The sequence below is a fragment of the Dicentrarchus labrax genome, unplaced genomic scaffold, assembly GCF_905237075.1.
Source record: "Dicentrarchus labrax unplaced genomic scaffold, dlabrax2021, whole genome shotgun sequence".
NCBI classification, from domain to species: Eukaryota; Metazoa; Chordata; class Actinopteri; family Moronidae; genus Dicentrarchus; species Dicentrarchus labrax.
In genome coordinates this window covers 18,558,942-18,577,688 of record NW_026136718.1, presented here as the reverse complement: position 1 = coordinate 18,577,688, position 18,747 = coordinate 18,558,942, and the positions used below count along the sequence as shown (strand labels likewise).

Below are 18,747 nucleotides of genomic sequence, written 5' to 3'. Positions count from 1 at the left end.
TCAAAAAGAGAAATGTCTTTCAAGCCAAACCCCTGTAAAAGACAGAAACTGGTTTGTTAATGTTAAGTGTGCAAATCAAAGTGGTTTACTGTGAAAACAAATATTCCTTTTTACAGCATGGTGTGATTCGTAAAAGGTAGTTCATTTTTATGATTCTGTTGAAGGAACCAACCCTTTGTCCGTGTTCAGGTAGATAATACGACCTGTGCCATAAGGAGGCATTAATCAGTAGCAAATTATTGACCTTGCTGTAATTACCTTGCTTTCTGTAGCATAACACTCACAATGTAGCAGCATCTTCACATTAATTCTTCCTTGTCAACAAAAGCACAGGAACTATTTTAAAGTTGAGCACCACATAGATTTAGAAAAGTTAGACACAGTATAGTGTCTGTAAATGTTCCTCTGTCATGTTATAGACAACAACTCTGCTACTTGGTCAGTTTAATCCATAAAAAGTTAATTGGTACAGAGTCCTACATCTTAACTGCTTAGCAAATGATTGAACTCCTGCCTTGTTGTATATTTATACACAACTTCCTGGTTTCAAGCCTGGATACTGTACACTTAAGCTGTCACCATAAGATTACTTATCAATAAAAGGAGGTTATAAAGTCAAACATCACTAGAGGGAAACTCTTCTCTACCACTGTTGAAGAAACTGAGCATAAACAGAGGAAGCATAACTGTGGGCTTGATGATTAACTCCAGTTATCAAAATAATCTTTATTGAAAATGTACACATATTCTTACGAGCAAAACTAAATTCATGAATGGTAAAATGAGCTGTATCACAGGAGAGAACACTTTCCTTTATGTTGAAATTAAAAATTTGTACAAATCTACATACGCAAAACCTTGTTTGGGTTGTGATGTTGCCAAGATACAGTACGCGAGTGTTTTGGTACTTTTTCCAAATACAGTCTAATCTTCTCTATATGAGTGTAAGGCACATTTTGTGACTTAATGACTAATATTTAGTCAAAATATTTTTAGAAATTCAAATCACTGAGTGAGATGCTGTATGTTTCTAGGTTGAAAACAATTTAAGTACATTTCAGTGGTTTCTTGACCATAAGTATAAAGAACTAACCTTTTTATATCCAATATATATACACAGCTATCAAAAAATACTTCAGTCTGGGAAAAAGACACCATATCACAAATATACACATTCAGAAAAAAAAACAAAGAATATAAAATATTTATCTTAATAAAAGCCAGTACTTTTGATAAAATGGATAGTTAAAGCAAAATCAAACATTTCTAGTGCAAAAATCAAACCAATCATGTACACAAGAGATTTAAAAGAAGGGACACACATCTCCATGGGGACATCGAACAGAAATATAAAATAAAGCCATCAGTTGTCTGGGAGATTTGATACAGAACAAGAAATATATCTTTCACACCTAAAACAAAGACTTAAACAGAAAATGAAAAAAAGCTGTTGAACAAAGTGCTGCCGATTGAGATTTATGATACAGAACTAGGAGAAAACCAATCAGTTAAACGGTATGTTGCATACTGTATGTTGAATATGCATTTCATACCGTACTTTGGAAGTGGAACGATGGTGAAACAAGCATGTTACATCCTAATGCAAAACCTTTACACAAAATGTAAAAACTCAGTGCTGGACATCTTGTGAGCAGTTAAACTGAACCATTAACATTGAACTTACAGCTTGAACACAGTTGCTCTGACAGAGAGAGCTTAATACACCCTTCAAACATTTTAACTCAAGTCTATACGTGAAATATAACACACATTTTACTTCTGTTTTATAGCCCCTGCACAGTGTCAAGAAGGATCAGGCTGGTCCAAAGTAGCATCCTGACTTCCTCTTTGATGGCAGCTGAGCTAATCAGCATCCATTCTGCTCTACCTTCGTCTCAGCCACAACAGGCAAAGTAAGATGGGAAATGCGGCTCCACAGTCCACTGAACTTGTCAACGTCCATCTTATTGTAAGCGGCTGGGTTGCTGGAGGCCACCAGCCTTTTGCTGACACAGTCGTGCACCTTCTCCTCCACCTCCTTCAGACTCTGGTCAAGCCTGATCTCCTCTTGAGGCAGGAGCACAGTAAACAACAAGAACACGCGCTTGTATGCTGCGTTCTCGTGGTCGCAGTAGCGATAAAAAATGAGGGTAGAGCCCGGAGGCAGCTCCTCAAAGCGGTGAATGACGGCCACGGGTTTGTCTCCTTCAAAGGCAGCTTGCAACTGGCTGTCAATGTCCAGCTTCACCTCATCGCTGTCCTGGCTGGCTTTGCTGGCTCCATCGATGTGGAGGACGGAGGCGTTGAGGGCAGACGAGTAGGATGATGCCAGCCCCTGAGCCAGGCAGCGCAGCGTCTGCTCTGCACTTAAGCCAGCAGTGAAGATCAGACTGACTGGCTCTGTGGGATGGGATGTATTGAGGTGCTTCTCCAGGTGGATCTTGCTCCTCTTCCACAAGTCAGGCCGCTGACTGGGGAACTGAGCCTCAAGAAGAGACAGGTACTCTGCAAACTTTTCTGGCTTCACAGCTCTGGATGGATGCTCTCTGCCATCTGCAGCCCTCTGGAGTACAGGAATGATCTTGTACGCCAGCAAGACAGCAGACGAACTGAGCAGCAGCAGGAGAACCAAACGCCAGAAACACCACATGTATCCTAACAGGACACAAGACAACATATCAACAGTAGCACAGTAAATAATGCAGAACTAGTATCTTTGGGTGAGATGATGATGTAATAAAATAACTGTGGCTTACCTCTAGAGGAACGTCCTGAGCTTTTCTTGATATCAGCAGTTTTCTTTATCACTTTTAAAAGAAAAAAATTTCATTAAGTCAATGTTAAAAATGTCTACTTAACATGTTGCTAAGCACTGTAATATTCAGCTGAAGCTGCAATACCTTGTTTTTTGCGTGGAACAGTTTCTTTTTGTGTTGGAATGTTATTCACACGTTGTCGTGTTGTGTAGGATTTCTCTGAGGCTGGATACACGCCTGGGACACGGTGGTTAACAGTCGGTACACCTAAATATGAAGCAGAATTTTTCTACATTGATTGATTCCATTTTTCAGAGGCGTAAATGCATTGAACAAGTGCTCAATTCAATTTTGTTGACTAAACTCTGGCTAAATAGAAATGTCTACATTACCAGAGCTCTTGGCTTTGGCCTCCATCGTCCTCTTGTACTCGTCCATGCTGGTGACCTTAGGAACGTGCACATCATGTCTCGTTGCTGGTGATCTGATTTGTGCGACAGACTTGGTGGAGGTAACAGATCCTGTCGTTGACGGTGTTACTGAAAACAAAACAGGTAAGATTAGGACGACTGAATTATCCTCTCTTAATGTAATATGCAGAATGAACTTGTGTTTTTCATACCTCTCACAGGTTCATTCATAGTATGACAGGATCGCCAGCATTCACTGAGCACAACACGAGGGGATAAATTCACATCTCCAAGGGCATCTGATTTATACAGAGGGAAAACCTTTATGAAATAGGTGCTGCGTACACCTACAAATACGATGCGTTTGTCATTTGATAGCTGCATGCATTCTAAAACACACACACACACACACACACACACACTTGACATTTTCTCCCAAATATAATCAACAGGTGGTGAGCCCTAACTGAGATCTGAATTAAAAAGACTATAGCTAATTAATTCAATAAAGTCACTCTGGCTAGTACTTAAAACAATTAATTGATTAGCTGATCATATGAGGAAAATGTGTGCACATGAATAGATTATGAAGCCAGTCAGAAGTTGCAGCTCTAACCGTGGCATATGTTTGGTTGATGAGTGCCATGAGAGGAGTCCTGCTTAATAATATCCATTTCTTGGTGTTCCGTTTTCACCAGATCTTCAGCTGGTTCTTGGACATCCATCTCATTATTCTCATCACCCCCGCCGCCAACGTCTCCTCCGGTCTCCGGTCGACTCTTCTTGCTGGGGGACTCTGTTAAGGGGGAAATTAAATTCTTTTCACCATTTTTACACCACCTTTAAAAGATCAGACCGAGGGTTGACTGTTAACTGGAGCATCCCACCTTCATCCTCTGAACCAGTCTCCTCATCTCTGGAACCATTGACAACTGAAAGAGGAGCTTTTTTATCTAACCCTCTTCTGGTCCTCTTTAAGGGACCCCTGGGAGTCGGCTCGAAACTCAACACTAAGGAAGAAGCAGAAAGAAACAAGAAACGTTACAGCGAGCGAGTGTAGAGAAGCTAGTTAACGTTAACGTAAAGCTCACTGGCTCAGCCTACACCGATAAAGTCAGCCAACGTCGGACTGTTAATCAGAAATGTAAGAGATTGTGTTGTTAAACTTTGAGTAAGCTGAGGTCAGCTAGCTTCGAAGGCTAAGCTAGCTAATCGTCAACAGTCCCTTTGCTTACCTTTACCTGACGACTGTCGTGTCGACCGTCTCAAGGGGCGAGCCGCCATATTGTCAGACTCCCGGGAATCCATTTCTGATTAGCTACAACGCGCGCCACGCCAAAAATACAAATTAAACAATACGACGACACATCGTGTTCACGAACAGACGAGACTTCCTTGCTTCATTGTTAGGGGAAACATTTCGTGACGGGACGCCGTTGATGACCGGAAATAAGTTCCGCCACATTCAGTTACCTAGGAAACACGGACAGTGCCCAACGTTCCGCCCAGCGTTCCGCGAACCGTCAGTTGGGCAGACGCTAAGTAACGTCACAGAGATAAGGAACATTATGTTGGTCAAACTCCACGGCGACGTGATCACGGTACACTTGGTAAGGATTAGTGATTAGTAACCTCTTAAATATAGGTAAATTAAGTTACACGACGGCAGTTCGTACAGACTAAAGCCATGTACCGTTGTTGTTTTGCTAACTGTTGGCTAAAGTAGCACCTCTCAGCCGGCTAGCCTAGCTAACTCGTCTGTTGTTGTTGCTGTTAATGTGCTAACGTTAGTTAGCTGGGTAGCTAACGGACAGTTTGTGTATGGTGGGTGCCATTAGCTTCGTTCCCGGTAAGCAGGTTTTACTAGCTGTTCTACTAACTACTAATGTTAAGGTGATATAACGTTTGCTAACTAAGCTTGCATCTTACACGGTCTGCTCGTTTACCCCCAAATACGGGAAACATCGAAACAGTTTCACTAATCAAAACCCTCTCATTTGATCTGTGTCAAATCATTATTAATTCAAAACGTGGGGAGTTAAGACTGATTCAAAGATTAATAAAAGACTGCCTTTCAGCCTACCTACTGGTAACCGGTTTTACAACATTTCTTTGATTACCCCAAGATCATTTTTTTTACTTGTACTTGATCATTTCCATCTTGATTGTTTGTTTGTGACTGATTCTCAGTCTTAAACTGTACTGTAATCGGAAGGTAGAGTGCTTGGTACACTTGTATTCTGCAATAAAGAAAACAAAAATGTGCTCCTGTGTTGGTATAAAAACAAATGGTATATACCATTTTCTTCCTGCAGCTTTGAACCATCCAATGAACCATCTTGAGTAAAGTGCCCCCATTCAAAGACATGACAGAGCATAACCCCCATGACCAGCATACAGCAGGTACTGAAGCATCTTTAAAGATCAGATATTAGTTATATAAGACTAGTATATTTACTTTGCATTTACAGCAGTGGTTTAAATGTATCTAATATGTCAGTATTTACCTTTTTATCAGGGGCCAAGGAAGAAGAAACAGAATCAACAAATATGGATCATGTCTCAGCAAGTGATGAGAGCAAACAGGAAAATACTGATAGTGATCAGGATGTAAAGCAGCAACACTCAGAAGGTAAAATATTCAACAAGGTCAATAGAAATCCACCAAATGTGTGTGTGCATCTGCAGCACTAATTAAACATGCTCTCTGTGTCACCTAACAAGATTCAGCTTCATCATCTGCATCCACAAACAGAGAGACTAAAAGTGACAATGATGAAGACGTGGAGCTGGCTGAGGGTAAGAGTAACTAGATAGAATAATATCAGTGATTCATTTCCATCAAATAGTTTCTCATAGACAAACATTAAACCATGAATCCACTGTATATATGTAGTGTGTTGTTGTAGGTAAATGTGACACAGGATGTTTTGTCCCTCACACACCAAAAAGTTGTTACATTTTGCTGTACTGTTTGTTAGTCTGGTTATTTATTTTGTATTAATGTATTATAAATGAACATGTTAAAGAAATGTATGTAGAAGAAAAAGCTAATGGTTTTGATTCCAGATCTGGAATAGAAATAAAAAAAATTAAATATATTCCTTAGAAATTGAAAATTAAATCTTAGTCTTTCAGTCAAACTATAACTTAGATTACACTTAATTTCTGTGTTTACTGCAAATGGGGATTTAGCTGAAGAGAGGGTGGTACCTCTTACAGAAGGATCCTCTTCTCCAGATGAGGCCAGCACTGAGGAGGACAACAGCACCTCACCTCAGACTAATGACGGACATCATGGTGATTACAACAGAGAAACAGTGACAAATAGGCAGCCTTCCATGATAGGTAAAGAGATTTCCAGTGAGTGTTCCTATCAAAGTGTTATAACAAGTGATTCAGACATTATTCATTATTTTCCCGCTTCTTTATGAGCCAGGTCCATTACATAATTGTATACACTGGGGGAGACTTGTATATTTTCAAACATTTACAGCAGTGGTATTCATCTTTCATTTACTTTTTTTATCAGGTGTCATGGAAAAACAAACACAGTCAGCAAATATGGATCATGTCTCAGCAAGTGATGAGAAAAAACGGAAAGAGACTGATATTACTCCGATTGTAAAGCAGCAACTCTCAGGAGGTAAAATATTCAAGCAAGGTCAATAGTTATCCATTCAGTGTATCTTTACCAAATGTGTGTGTGCATCTACAGCATTAATCAAACATGCTCTCTGTGTCACCTAACAAGACTCAGCTTCATCCACAAACAGAGCGACTGAAAGCAACAACGGTGAAGACGTGGAGCTGGCTGAGGTTAAAAGTGAGTGAATAGATTAATAACAGTGATTCCTTTCTATTAAATATTCCATAAACCATGAATATACTGTATAAATGTAGTGTGTTCTTGTAGATAAATGTGACACAGGATGTCTTGTCTCTGCACTTTCCCCGAGTTGTTACATTTTGCTGTGCTCCCTACAGTAGTTTGTTATCTATCTTGTTATCTATTTTGTAATACGCCACTTACAGAAGGATCCTCTTCTCCAGATAAAGCCAGCACACGGACTGAGGAGAACGACAGCACGCCACCTCCCACTGATGACGCAAGTCATGGTGATTACAACAGAGAAACGGCGAGAAATAAACAGCGGACCGTGATAGGTGAAGAGATTTCCAGTGAGTGTTTCTATCAAAGTGTTTTGACATTCAGACATTATTATTCATTATGTTCACACTTTTTGAGCCAGGTCAGTTATATTTCACTCACTTTGGAAAAACATGCTACAGACCTCTAACAAGTGTCATTTGTCTCAGTTTTAAGTAAATTACAGCAACTAATAATTGTTTCAATGTACACATGGGCATGTGAGTATTATTTAAAGACAGACTTAAAAATTGTGAACCTATCCTAATATTGTGAGATTAAAAACAGTTTTTGCTCTGGACCTTTATTAAACCCCACTTAAAATGTAACTGTAGTGACACTTTTTCTTGGCGTTAAACTATTATATTTTTATCAGGAGAATATCACGCTGGGGAGAAAAAAGCACCAGAAGCACCTACTCCACCAACCCTGCGTGACAGAAAGAAGGACAAAGTAGATGGACCCAACGATAGACTTAAGACAGAAACCCCAGGCACTAACACCACAAAGGGTGAGTCTGAAATTTCAGTGATTGCAGAATTTCCTTTTCCTTTAGCCCCCGCTGTGGGGTGCTGAGCTTCTGGATTTTCATAGTTTGTTCATTGGTGGGAAGTCAGTGAGGGAGCATGAACATGTATCTGCACAAATGACTTCCTGTGGTTGGGGTGTCTGTTTAGTTTAGTCTGTTCTAACTATCATTTTTTTCTCACATTGATCAGATGGTGGAAGCGACCTGGATATACACACCATTGGCCCTACTACTCAGGAGTCTACTGAACATGCAGATCCAGTGGTGACTGGGATTACTGGAGGTAATCTTGTTACTTTTTCTTCACATTTTATCTTTTTAGTGTCACGGTGATCACTAGCAAAGCAAATTATTGAAGGAACCCTTTTAAATCAAATGACAACAAAGACCTTACTGTCAGTGATCATTATGAAAATGTTCTAGTTTCAAGTTCTTTAACAACGTATGTGGTGTAATACTTGAGACACAGTTAGTTATAAATAATTTGTGAATTGCGTATAGAGTACTGGTTGAGACAACACATGTGCCTTCTCTCCGTAGGATGTGCAAGATACCTGATAGCAGTGGTTATAGTGGTCGTTGTTGCCATCCTGGTGCAGCATCTCCTCCAACCCGAGGCTCCACCCGAGAAAAAGGATGTGCGGAAAATCGACATCTTCCTCAGGCAGATGGATAAATTAAATACTCAGTTCCCTAACCAGCGTGCTGAGCTATGGAAAAGGAGCAGGATCCACCTGCTGAGGCACCTCCAGACGGCCCAGCCCACAGAGCCCGTCAGTCTGATCCTGACTGCAGGCGTCGGAGCCCAGCGGACATTGCGCTGCCTGGCTCAGGGCCTGGCCTCCGCCTTCTCTTCTGCCCTCAACGCCTCCGTCCTCCACATCGATGGAGCCGGCAAAGCCAGCCAGGACAGCGACCAGGTCAAACTGGACATTGACAGCAAGTTACAGGGAGCTTTCGAAGGAGACAAACCCGTGGCCGTCATTCACCGCTTTGAGGAGCTACCTCCAGGCTCTACCCTCATTTTTTACCGCTACTGCGACCACGAGAACGCCGCCTACAAGAAGACTTGTCTGATATTCACAGTACTGCTGGAGGAGCAAGAAGAGATTTCTGCCAAGAGTCGTTTGAGTACTGTGGAAGAGATGGTGGATGACCACCTTCAGAAGAAGTTCCTTTCTGACGGCCACCCTGTATCTTTTGACAGGATGGACCTCGACAAGTACGGTGGACTCTGGAGCCGCATTTCCCACCTCATCCTGCCAGTGGCAGCAGAGGAAAGGATGGAGCATGAAGGATGCTAGGGGACATGAATAATCACTGTTGTTTGAACTTTTGGTCTAAGCACTTCTGTCTATCTGTCAGCTTTCTCCCTGGGTGTCATTCTGAGGCTACTAGCAGCATTAAAGGACCAGTGTGTAGGATTTAGTGGCATTTGGCGGTGAAGTTGCAGATCTCAACTAACGGACCACTTCTCATGTCTGTATATGACCACCTGGGAATGCAAACACCCTGTGAAGTGTGTAGGTGAAACTACGGTGGCCGTGAAACTCCCCCCCAAAAAAAGCATATCTAGAGCCAGTGTTTGGTTTGTCCGTTCTGGGTTACTGTAGAAACATGGTGGTTAAACAATGCGGCCTGCATGGAAGATGACCCCTGGCATCTGTAGCTCAGATTGGCTCATTCTATAAATATTATATTCCATTCCTGCTAATAGATTCTCCTCAATATTACACACTGGGCCTTCAAAGACCCAGAGGTTTCTTACATATACCATATATTGAAGGTCACTTAAGATGAAGACATCAAGTAGAAATAAGACACTTAAGATTAAGATTATACAATGGGATATTTGTAAAGATGTATGTCAAAATTCATAATGAAAAAAATGTTTGACAAAAGGCTGTGGTGCTTTTTGTTTTAGTACTTTTAATCAAATTTGATTTTAGACAACTTGCAAAATGAAAAGCGATTGAACGGGGTTTGTGGATTTTACTGTATAATGTGCAATGTTGATGGTAACTGCTGCAATTTGTGTAAATTTCAAAAGTTATTTAATGTAAGACTTGATTGTTCTCCTATGGATAATGATCACAAAGAGCTACTGGGCAGTGGTATTCTTTTTGGTATCTCAACACAGGGTTTATGGTTTTTATGACAAATGTCACAACTCTCAAACCTACACGGCACCACGTGCCTTAACTGAACTTCCCATGCTCCATTTTCTATACACATATTCACATATCACATTACAGGAAGAAGTTTTATGAAGATAAGTGCATAAATTGAATGTGCCTTAAAGTAAAAATAAACAAGTTAATTCCAATGCTGTATTTGTTGTCATGTGACTAAACACTGCTGCAGCTAGAGGGCAGCAAAACCACAGCGGGACTGACTCAAACCAAATCCACATGCATCAGGCTGCTACTTTCTATTTAACCTCCTAATGAGCTTTAGGACCTTCCATTGGACGTCGAATCTCAAAGAAAATCCAACATTAGACTGAAGCTCTGAGCGAATATTTTACTCCTGACTAATATTAATGTGCTGCACATCATGTTTGAGAAAGCGTCTGAAGCAGGTCAACTCCTCCTCGCCAGTGTGCGCAGAGATCCGCCTCCTGTGCGCGCTCTTCAGCTGCAGATGCCGGCTGCTCTCTCACCGACTGCACGCTTTCTCTGCACAAAACCAGCCCGCCTTCACTGACAATGAAAAACATCACATCGCGCTATAAAGCTTAATCTCGCTCTCTGATGACTTTTCTGGATACCCCTCACTAGTTTTTTGGAGCCAGAAGCAGGCTATGATATTTTCTTGGCAGCTTAACTAACTGGTGACAGGCTGTGCCTGCCAGCATACTTGCAACATTATTTCTCTTTTCGGCGCTCTGTGAGCCTCACAACATGTATAAGTTATGTATTGTCATCGCAGTGTGCTGTGCGTATTTTCCACGGGGCTCTGCAGCGCCAAAGACCTGGGGAGAAGATCCTAGGTCACAACTTGAGAGCAATACAGAGGAAAGTGACAGGCTGCAGGAGGAGATAGATGGGCAGGAGAGCATCCTCTCTAAGGTAGGAGGAAATATCCCTTTATTGTTTTATGGACATTTTACCATTTCCTGCGTCAAAATTCAAACGTTTTTGATTGAGCGTGGTGCAAAATACATCCGTCCTCTTCTCTTTGTAGCTGCTGGGTGATTATGACAAAGTGAAAGCCCTCTCGGAAGGCTCTGACTGTCGGTGTAAATGTGTTGTCAGACCCCTGAGCAGGAGCGCCTGCCGGCGGATAGAAGAAGGGAGCGCCGCTGTGCAGGACTTCTACACTGTGGAGACCATCACATCTGGACCAGAGTGCAAGTGCGCCTGCATCGCTCCTCCGTCAGCAGTCAACCCCTGCGAGGGAGAGTTCAGGCTGAAAAAACTTAGGGAAGCTGGAAAAGAGAATGTCAAGGTGAAGTGTCATCCTGTCCGTTTTCCGTGCGTACTAGAGCCTCCAATAGCCCCCATGCGCCTGAGCCAAGAGGCGAACGGCTGCTGTCTTGCTCGCCTGTTGATTTCTAGAGAGTCCTGGATCACTGGGAGTATGAATATCACGTTTTTATCAAATTCAGGGAAGCGTAGCCCCACATTTTACCCCATAACCAGAAACTCTGGGTTTGGATGGGCTGGGGATAGGCCTATTTTACGCATGGCATGTCTTGAATTGGTAAAACCCTTTTGACGGAATCCACTTGATCATTCTAGCTGTCCACCATCCTTGAGCTGCTGGAGGGCTCCTTCTATGGCATGGACCTACTGAAGCTGCACTCTGTTACCAATAAGCTCCTGGATCGCATGGAACACATTGAGAAGGTATTTAATTTGATTGATTTATTTTGCAAAGATGAGCGCAAGTGTGTTGGTAATAACATAAGCACGAACTGGTGGTAGAAGGTGTGTTTGTATTGGTGGCTTCTACGTTCAGTGGGTCCAACAAAACACACTCTTTGAGCCAGTTTTCACTTTTATTAGAGGCTGAACCTGGAAGGAGTGATCAGACTCTCTTTCACATGTGGAAGTTCATCGGGTTGAGGATCCCCTTCTTCAGAAAAATGTAGCTCACAAAAAACTTTTTAGTCTTTTTTTCTATTGGTACATTAACACATTACTTTAGAATTTTAATGACTTGTCAAAGGATGATTATTAACCAAATGTTTATTAAATTATGTATAATAGTATTTTTAGACTAAATTTGTCATCTGAAACAAAATGGCTTAAAGCTTTATAGTATTAAATATTTAATGTGAAGATGTGTTCAGTCAATAAACTATTTGCCTTTCAACAGTGAAACAGTTGTCATACCAAACTCCATCTACTTAAATAAATCATAAACATCATCATTCATAAAGTTGTCCCGCCCAAACAGGTGCACCAAAGCTAACTGCAGGGTTACGTGCCCAGACAGGGTCTACTTATCCACAATAACTGAAACCCCCTGTGTGAACGTACCATGGGTGTGTTATTAAAAACATGTTCAAAATATTCCTGCACTGACTGGATTTGAAGACTAGAATCTTTACATACAACACTTTTTAGGGTTCTATGTCATTATTATTAACAATTAACATTGGACCTAAAACATTAATTGGGTCACTGATCGAATGACCCTTGATAATAGTGTCACATACAACATACTGTGCCTACACAATGTCAGAAAGCTGTGGTGCAAACTGTCAGGGCAATAGCTCCATGTGCTTCCGAAATGACCCTTTTCACAGCTGCAGTTAATAAAATAAATGCGTAAATCAAGTGTATCCATTATTGATTTTATTAGTTTCAGCTGTGTCCACGTATGACACATGAAAAGATCAGTTAGTGAGCAAAGATGCTCATTGTATTTTAAAGTGCATTCTAGGAAGGGATGAGCATAAGTCCTACCCACAGAAGGCATTTTGACAAGCCACAGTAAGAAAAGCTCAGGTGAAAATAAAATTAATGATGGCTGAATTCCATTTAGCTGTTTCAGCGTCCTGGTATTGTGCCTGCTGCCTCACTGCCACCACTTACTGGGATACTTGAATAGAATGCAGTGATCTTCAATCTTATTACTAACACCTGTTTTTTTCCTACGATGACAAGTGAAACTCTGCCTATTAATGACTCAAGATAGTCGGCGCTCCACTTCCTCCTGTTAGTGATTATGACTGCTGATGATTGCAGCCTATTTTCCACAGGAACATGCACGGTATTTCTGTTAATATCTCGGTATGTCCATGACTGCATGAAGGTTGTGTCTCTGAACAACACCACTGATGAGGTGAAACCCCAGGAGAGCCCTCCCATCAAAGCAGATGTGACTGAAAGCCCACCCACCACTCCCCCCGACCGGCATCAGGACAAGAAGGAACTCGGTGAGGTCAGCGGAGCCGCAGTGTATCGAAACCCAGAGGTAAGTAATTATTTGGCTGTAGTGCCATGACATAACACATACTGTAGGTGTAGTACGTTGTATTTACTGGGTAATTATTGATGCAAAAGGGTAATTCCCTTTCATTGCCAAGCAGTACCAGCGTTATTTATGCTTTTGAAGGTAGTTAACACTTGAAAACCACGTACAAATAAAATTGTAACAAGTATGTTATAGAATAACTGTCACAATAAGATACTTAATTGTTATTTTACAACACAGGGTTGTATAATGAAATTCAGGTTGTAGTTAATTTAGTATATATAAACAAAAGTATATAGATACAAAAATTAATTATTAAGTCATAAAAAGAAAACAATTTTACATGATTGAGTGCTGAGGATGAATTAAGCACTAATTACAGCTAGCATCATTATGTAAGATAACAAATTATACAGGAATTCGTAGTATTTACCAGATAATTAAATAACACATACTAATCCAGCAAAGTACATGGATCCTAACTGTAAATAATTACAAGTTGCTAGTAACTATTATAGTACACCTGCCTAGTTCATACACATTTCATATGATATTTATTACTACATGTATTCCTTGATTTCAGAGGGTAAAAACATTCAAGAAGCTATTATTACTGCTTATTAACTTATAGATACTAAATAATTACTGTACCTGTTACCCATGTGAAGTAATAACTTTTGTAAGCCAATAATTTCACCAAAAATATAGAGTAAATACTGAGTAAACAGTGCCACCGCAATTTTTTTTATTCAACATTCAACTTGTATCACTTACTGTGATGTGAATATTGAGTAAATACACGTGTTAATGGTAAGAGTTTAAGATTCTATCGTGCATCCATTAACATTGTAACATTTTATGACAAATCCCGATATTGTACATTTAAATCAGTTGTGAAGTGACTGAATAAACTGAATTTAGGAAAGAAACACGCATAAAAGAAGTGATTGGATTCACATGCTGCTGCTCAGAATGGTGAAACATTATTAATGGTGTTCTGTGTTGCTTCAAAACAAAATAAACAATTATGTGTTCTTTCCACAAAGTCCTTCATAAAATCATCATCTCCATGATTAATGAAAAAAGAAAAAAGTTATCGTGGTAATCGGAAGGTTTGGCAGACCCAGTGGACAATAGCAGACCTCAGACCAGTGACTGTACCACTGGGCCCTGATCCACAACAACTTTAATACAAACTGGAGGGCCCGTCCAACAGTGCTGGGTGGACCTGGGCTTCATATGCAAGTGATTCACAAAGTTAATATGTTTCGCAAGAGCGCTTGTAAGAAGCATAAAACAAGGTTAACAAAGAGAAATGAAACTAGAATGAAACAAAATTAAATACAATTTTTGACTAAAGGTTTCCTCTATATTAAAGCATAATTCAGGTTTATTGCAACTTGGGTCACACTTGGGTCAGTAATCCATCAGTAATAATAACTAATACTTTAATAGTTGAGATCTGTGAATGCCAATACCTTCAAAGAAACTGGTAATAATATAGCCAAACTGTTGCTTTACAGTCCATCTTTTTAGACTGATGGTCTGACTGCTCGTTTCTTGCTCTATTTGTTGTATACAGAAGCTCAGTAAACAAAGAAATTAAGTCATATATCCTTGGGGGAAAAAAATTGTCACTTGTTTGATGTCCACCAGTAGATTGGTTGTATAATTTCCTGTTAGTACTAAATAGTAAATTGCGATTATTTGCCAAAAAAGGTGCATTGTCAACATTGTAGTATTAGTATATGTAATAAGATAAGAGATAAGATAGACTTTATTGATCCCACACTAGGGAAATTCACTTACAGCAGCTCAAGATATAACACAACAGATAAGAAAAAAGAAATACACATTAAATAACAAAATAAAATAGAAAAATACAAGATATCAAGAAAAAAATAGTGACACTTGTTTATGCATTTGCCTCATAGAGGTTTTGTGTTATCTGTCCATTAACAGGAAAAGTATGAGGAGAAGTTTATTGGGGAAAATCCAATCTTCCTGCAAACAGATGGTTCTACTCAGACCATTGAGGTCAAACCTGAGGTGACTCCCAAAAACGTGGCTAACAAGGAAGCTTCTCAGGGGTCGAAGACTGGCCCCAACGGAATGATCATCAGAGGAATGACTTTTTATAAATCTGAACCAGATCCGATGGTGGCTGATGACGGGGAGCCTGGAGAGAACTGTAAGTGCAAACCCTCAGTCAGCTTTCATAGTATGGGTTCACTCTGGTAGCTCACCTGATAGAGTCTCTTACTGCAGCAACCCAGGTTTGATTCCTGTCTAACTTGAGCTAAAGATATTCCTTCGACTTCAAAATACCTTCAACTTTTCCTTATACATCCAATCTGCATACCATGAAACCGGATGAGTGGTTTGGATGGATAATCACATTACATAAGACGCCTGTCAGGGCCATCTGTGAGCTGCTCTGTCTGGCCACTGCAAAAATGTACAGTTACAAATGGGTTTATATCCTGTGGCTTCTACTGTTTGTTTGCGCTTCAATGGATTAGTTCAGAGACAGCTTACTTTACAATTTTGATGGTATTGGATAATTGGCGCTCAGATTATTTGACCAGATCTTTGCCTTTCCCTTTTGTAGTGTTTGAGTACCATGGATTCAGTGGGGATGGCCCAGTTAACCTCTTCATTGAGGAAAATCTTCTACAACACAGAGCCCCTCGACCAAGATCAGTTCGACCAAAGACAAGAGGTCAATCGCACGATTCTAAAAAGACGATCCCAACAACAACACCGAAAGAAACCGAGCCTGCCTCAGAAACTCATGATGAGTTAATCAGTGCCAATGGAACCACATCAGATGTACAGAGTGACACATCAGTCATGTTTGGACCGACCACTACCACACAAAACAACAGGAGCACAGAGACTGCGCCGCTGACTAGTCAAAGAGTCACTGCTGGAACCACTAAATTGCCAATCCCTTTGATGGCTGAACGAGCCGTCACTGACAAGGAAACAACCGAAACTGCAACGAACACACCCCAACCCCCTGAAACTACAGCCACAGCGGAAATATTACGAGCTTTCACAACAAGAAATATCCCAACCACTGTGATGGGAACCGCAACCCTGCAGGTGAAAGACCAAACGCAAACCATACCTGGCAGCACTGCAGCTCTTTCAAGCACACTTGCACCAACCCCAGCCACAGATGCTTCAACTACCAGCCCGCCTTCCACTGTGACCATGACAACTTATGCTGCCCTGACCTCAGCACCTATACACCCCACAGAAGATTCCACAACAGCTACCTCCACGCAGGCTGCTAGCACAACACCAGAAGAAGAAACTGAATCTGCCTTCTTTTCAGGCTCGACTTTGCCTCCTACCACACAGGGAGTGATCCCCTTGACTCCCCACACTTCTCTGCCTTTCACCACACCTGTACCTGCCTCTTCTTCAACCACCACCACCACTACTACTACCACCACCACTACCAGACAGGCTGCTCAAGTCAAACGAAAATACAAAATCAGTTGGGAGGAGGAAGAGGGAGAGAAGAAACACAGAGAGTTAGATGAGCCAATGCAAAGGCAGGAGGAATTTACTTCTAGAAAACCCGGTAAGTTGAGTTTATATGTTGAATGGAATGGGAAGACCGATATGTTTGTCAAGTTGAAATTTTAAAATAAAAATAAGGTTTTGTAATTAGTTAATTAAATGTAATACAGTGTGTTACTTTCAGTGCTAATGTCTGCATGCTAACATGTTGAGATATTTCAGTCAGAACCAGTGGTGTGTGGTGTGTGGTGTGCTAGAGTGACTGAAAAACACCTTAGAAAGAGCTTATAGGAGCTTACCAAACATATTGCCAGAAAAGAAAATACAAACTTTGTAATTCTGTGCTTTTGTGGCAACCTCATCCTTTCCGTGATTCAGGCTGGTTAAAACAAATGCCTCTAATTATTTTCAGACTCTTTGACGCAGGTCTGGATGATGTTAAATTGCTTTGAAATCCTCACTCATGGCTCTGACTCTTTCACAGGGGAGTGTAAGGACACTTTGGCAACAATCTCAGAGCCAGTAACTCACAACACCTATGGCAGGAATGAAGGAGCATGGATGAAGGACCCGAAGTCTGGGTCTGACAAAATTTATGTCACAAATTTCTATTATGGGAATAACCTCCTGGAGTTCCGGAGCCTGGAGGTTTTCAAAGCAGGTAAGAGCCAGTAGTCCACGCTTTCACTACATTCGTCTTTATTATCCCTTTGCTTTGATGTAACGTCATGCCCCTCCACTCTTCTTTATCCTTTCTAGGCCGTTTTACCAACTCATACAAGCTTCCTTACAACTGGATTGGCACAGGCCATGTGGTCTACGATGGGGCTTTCTACTACAACCGTGCCTTCTCCCGAGACATCATCAAGTATGACCTGCGTCAGCGTCATGTGGCCGCCTGGACCATGCTGCATGATGCTCTAGTGGAGGAGACATCGTCACCTTGGGAGTGGCGCAGCCACTCTGACGTCAACTTTGCCGTAGACGAGAGTGGCCTGTGGATCATCTACCCGGCAATGGATGATGAGGGCTTCCTACAAGAAGTGATTGTTATGAGTCAGCTCAACCCCTCAGACCTCAGCATGCAGAGGGAGACCACCTGGAGAACCGGGCTCAAGAGAAACCACTACGGAAACTGCTTCATCGTGTGCGGCGTCTTGTACGCTGTTGACAGCTACAACCAAAAGGACGCCAACTTGGAATACGCCTTCGACACGCACACAAACACTCAGATGATTCCCAGAATGCCCTTCACCAACAACTACACCTACACCACGCAGATTGACTACAATCCCAAAGAGGGTGTTTTGTATGCGTGGGACAACGGACACCAAGTCACATATAACATTAAGTTTGCCTATGTAGACCCTTAGCAGGGGTTTGACAGTAGTTATTTTAAAAAAGGTAATTCTATGCTTTGAATGGATTGTAGATCAGTCCACATGGCCTTTGGTATGGAGACAAATGGGGGCCAAATGTACAAATGTACTTCAGTATATTGAGACTAAATTGTTTTGTGCTTAGCAAGATTTATTTTTTTTCCTTTTTACCTGAAATGAAACAATGAGCCTGATTCCTCAGTCAACACGTCAAGTTGTACTGTATATATTGTAATACTGTAAAAAACAACCCTATGAGATAAATGAATGTGGAAATAATAAGTTCATGACTTGGATCAAAATACTCTTTTAACAACTCACATAAAAGAACCAGTTCATGGAAGCATACTCTTTGAACATATTATGTGGACAAATTACATATTTCTGTTTTATAGACATTATTTTGTATTCAATTTTTCTTTGCATCATATGCCACAGGTCCTCTGCATGGTAATATTGCTGGTATTGCTGTTGACCTTTGTCTTGTGAAAGCACTTACTCCATATGAGACTGTTCTGAGGAGACTACAATAAAGTTCAGAAACACTTACAGAAAATGTCTT

The 18,747-nt window shown here is 41.0% G+C and overlaps 3 protein-coding genes across 12 annotated transcripts; 2 read left to right on the top strand and 1 right to left on the bottom strand.

Moving 5' to 3' along the window:
* Positions 1–706: 706 nt before the first annotated feature.
* On the bottom strand, positions 707–4,601 carry LOC127350870 (torsin-1A-interacting protein 2). Of its 2 annotated transcripts, none has more exons than XM_051377905.1 (8): positions 4,402–4,601; positions 4,054–4,176; positions 3,783–3,962; positions 3,379–3,465; positions 3,149–3,295; positions 2,901–3,023; positions 2,757–2,807; positions 707–2,655 (listed from the first exon to the last, which is right to left on the bottom strand). In XM_051377905.1, exons 1-8 carry the CDS (start codon positions 4,472–4,474, stop codon positions 1,868–1,870), a joined length of 1,572 nt encoding a protein of 523 aa, XP_051233865.1. In that variant the 5' UTR covers positions 4,475–4,601; the 3' UTR covers positions 707–1,867. The 2 variants fall into 2 exon arrangements, with proteins under 2 accessions (XP_051233865.1, XP_051233866.1); XM_051377906.1 differs by having other exon boundaries at positions 4,408–4,601.
* Positions 4,187–10,171, top strand: LOC127350869 (torsin-1A-interacting protein 2). 8 transcript variants are annotated; one of them, XM_051377897.1, is made up of 11 exons: positions 4,187–4,310; positions 5,482–5,569; positions 5,685–5,798; positions 5,891–5,965; positions 6,362–6,529; positions 6,699–6,812; positions 6,921–6,992; positions 7,202–7,348; positions 7,693–7,827; positions 8,036–8,128; positions 8,386–10,171. In XM_051377897.1, exons 2-11 carry the CDS (start codon positions 5,533–5,535, stop codon positions 9,147–9,149), a joined length of 1,719 nt encoding a protein of 572 aa, XP_051233857.1. In that variant the 5' UTR covers positions 4,187–4,310; positions 5,482–5,532; the 3' UTR covers positions 9,150–10,171. The 8 variants fall into 8 exon arrangements, with proteins under 8 accessions (XP_051233857.1, XP_051233863.1, XP_051233859.1 ...); XM_051377903.1 differs by lacking the exon at positions 4,187–4,310 and adding an exon at positions 4,626–4,776 and having other exon boundaries at positions 7,220–7,333; XM_051377899.1 differs by lacking the exon at positions 4,187–4,310 and adding an exon at positions 4,626–4,776 and having other exon boundaries at positions 7,202–7,333.
* Positions 10,172–10,411: 240 nt separating this feature from the next.
* Positions 10,412–18,741, top strand: olfml2ba (olfactomedin-like 2Ba). Of its 2 annotated transcripts, none has more exons than XM_051377893.1 (8): positions 10,412–10,916; positions 11,032–11,295; positions 11,589–11,696; positions 13,111–13,272; positions 15,235–15,463; positions 15,884–16,867; positions 17,291–17,467; positions 17,566–18,741. In XM_051377893.1, exons 1-8 carry the CDS (start codon positions 10,749–10,751, stop codon positions 18,177–18,179), a joined length of 2,706 nt encoding a protein of 901 aa, XP_051233853.1. In that variant the 5' UTR covers positions 10,412–10,748; the 3' UTR covers positions 18,180–18,741. The 2 variants fall into 2 exon arrangements, with proteins under 2 accessions (XP_051233853.1, XP_051233854.1); XM_051377894.1 differs by having other exon boundaries at positions 10,750–10,916; positions 11,103–11,295.
* Positions 18,742–18,747: the final 6 nt, after the last annotated feature.

Excerpts from the sequence above, each read along its gene's own strand:
- LOC127350870 (XM_051377905.1), bottom strand. The coding sequence starts at position 4,474 with ATGGATTCCCGGGAGTCTGACAATATGGCGGCTCGCCCCTTGAGACGG. Across the intron at positions 3,963-4,053 it reads GACTGGTTCAGAGGATGAAG|AGTCCCCCAGCAAGAAGAGT; the intron begins GTGGGATGCTCC and ends CCCCCTTAACAG. Across the intron at positions 3,466-3,782 it reads TCAACCAAACATATGCCACG|ATGCCCTTGGAGATGTGAAT; the intron begins GTTAGAGCTGCA and ends TGTATAAATCAG.
- olfml2ba (XM_051377893.1), top strand. The coding sequence starts at position 10,749 with ATGTATAAGTTATGTATTGTCATCGCAGTGTGCTGTGCGTATTTTCCA. Across the intron at positions 10,917-11,031 it reads AGGAGAGCATCCTCTCTAAG|CTGCTGGGTGATTATGACAA; the intron begins GTAGGAGGAAAT and ends TTCTCTTTGTAG. Across the intron at positions 15,464-15,883 it reads CGGGGAGCCTGGAGAGAACT|TGTTTGAGTACCATGGATTC; the intron begins GTAAGTGCAAAC and ends TCCCTTTTGTAG.
- LOC127350869 (XM_051377897.1), top strand. The coding sequence starts at position 5,533 with ATGACAGAGCATAACCCCCATGACCAGCATACAGCAG. Across the intron at positions 5,966-6,361 it reads AGACGTGGAGCTGGCTGAGG|CTGAAGAGAGGGTGGTACCT; the intron begins GTAAGAGTAACT and ends ATGGGGATTTAG. Across the intron at positions 6,813-6,920 it reads AAAGCAGCAACTCTCAGGAG|ACTCAGCTTCATCCACAAAC; the intron begins GTAAAATATTCA and ends TCACCTAACAAG.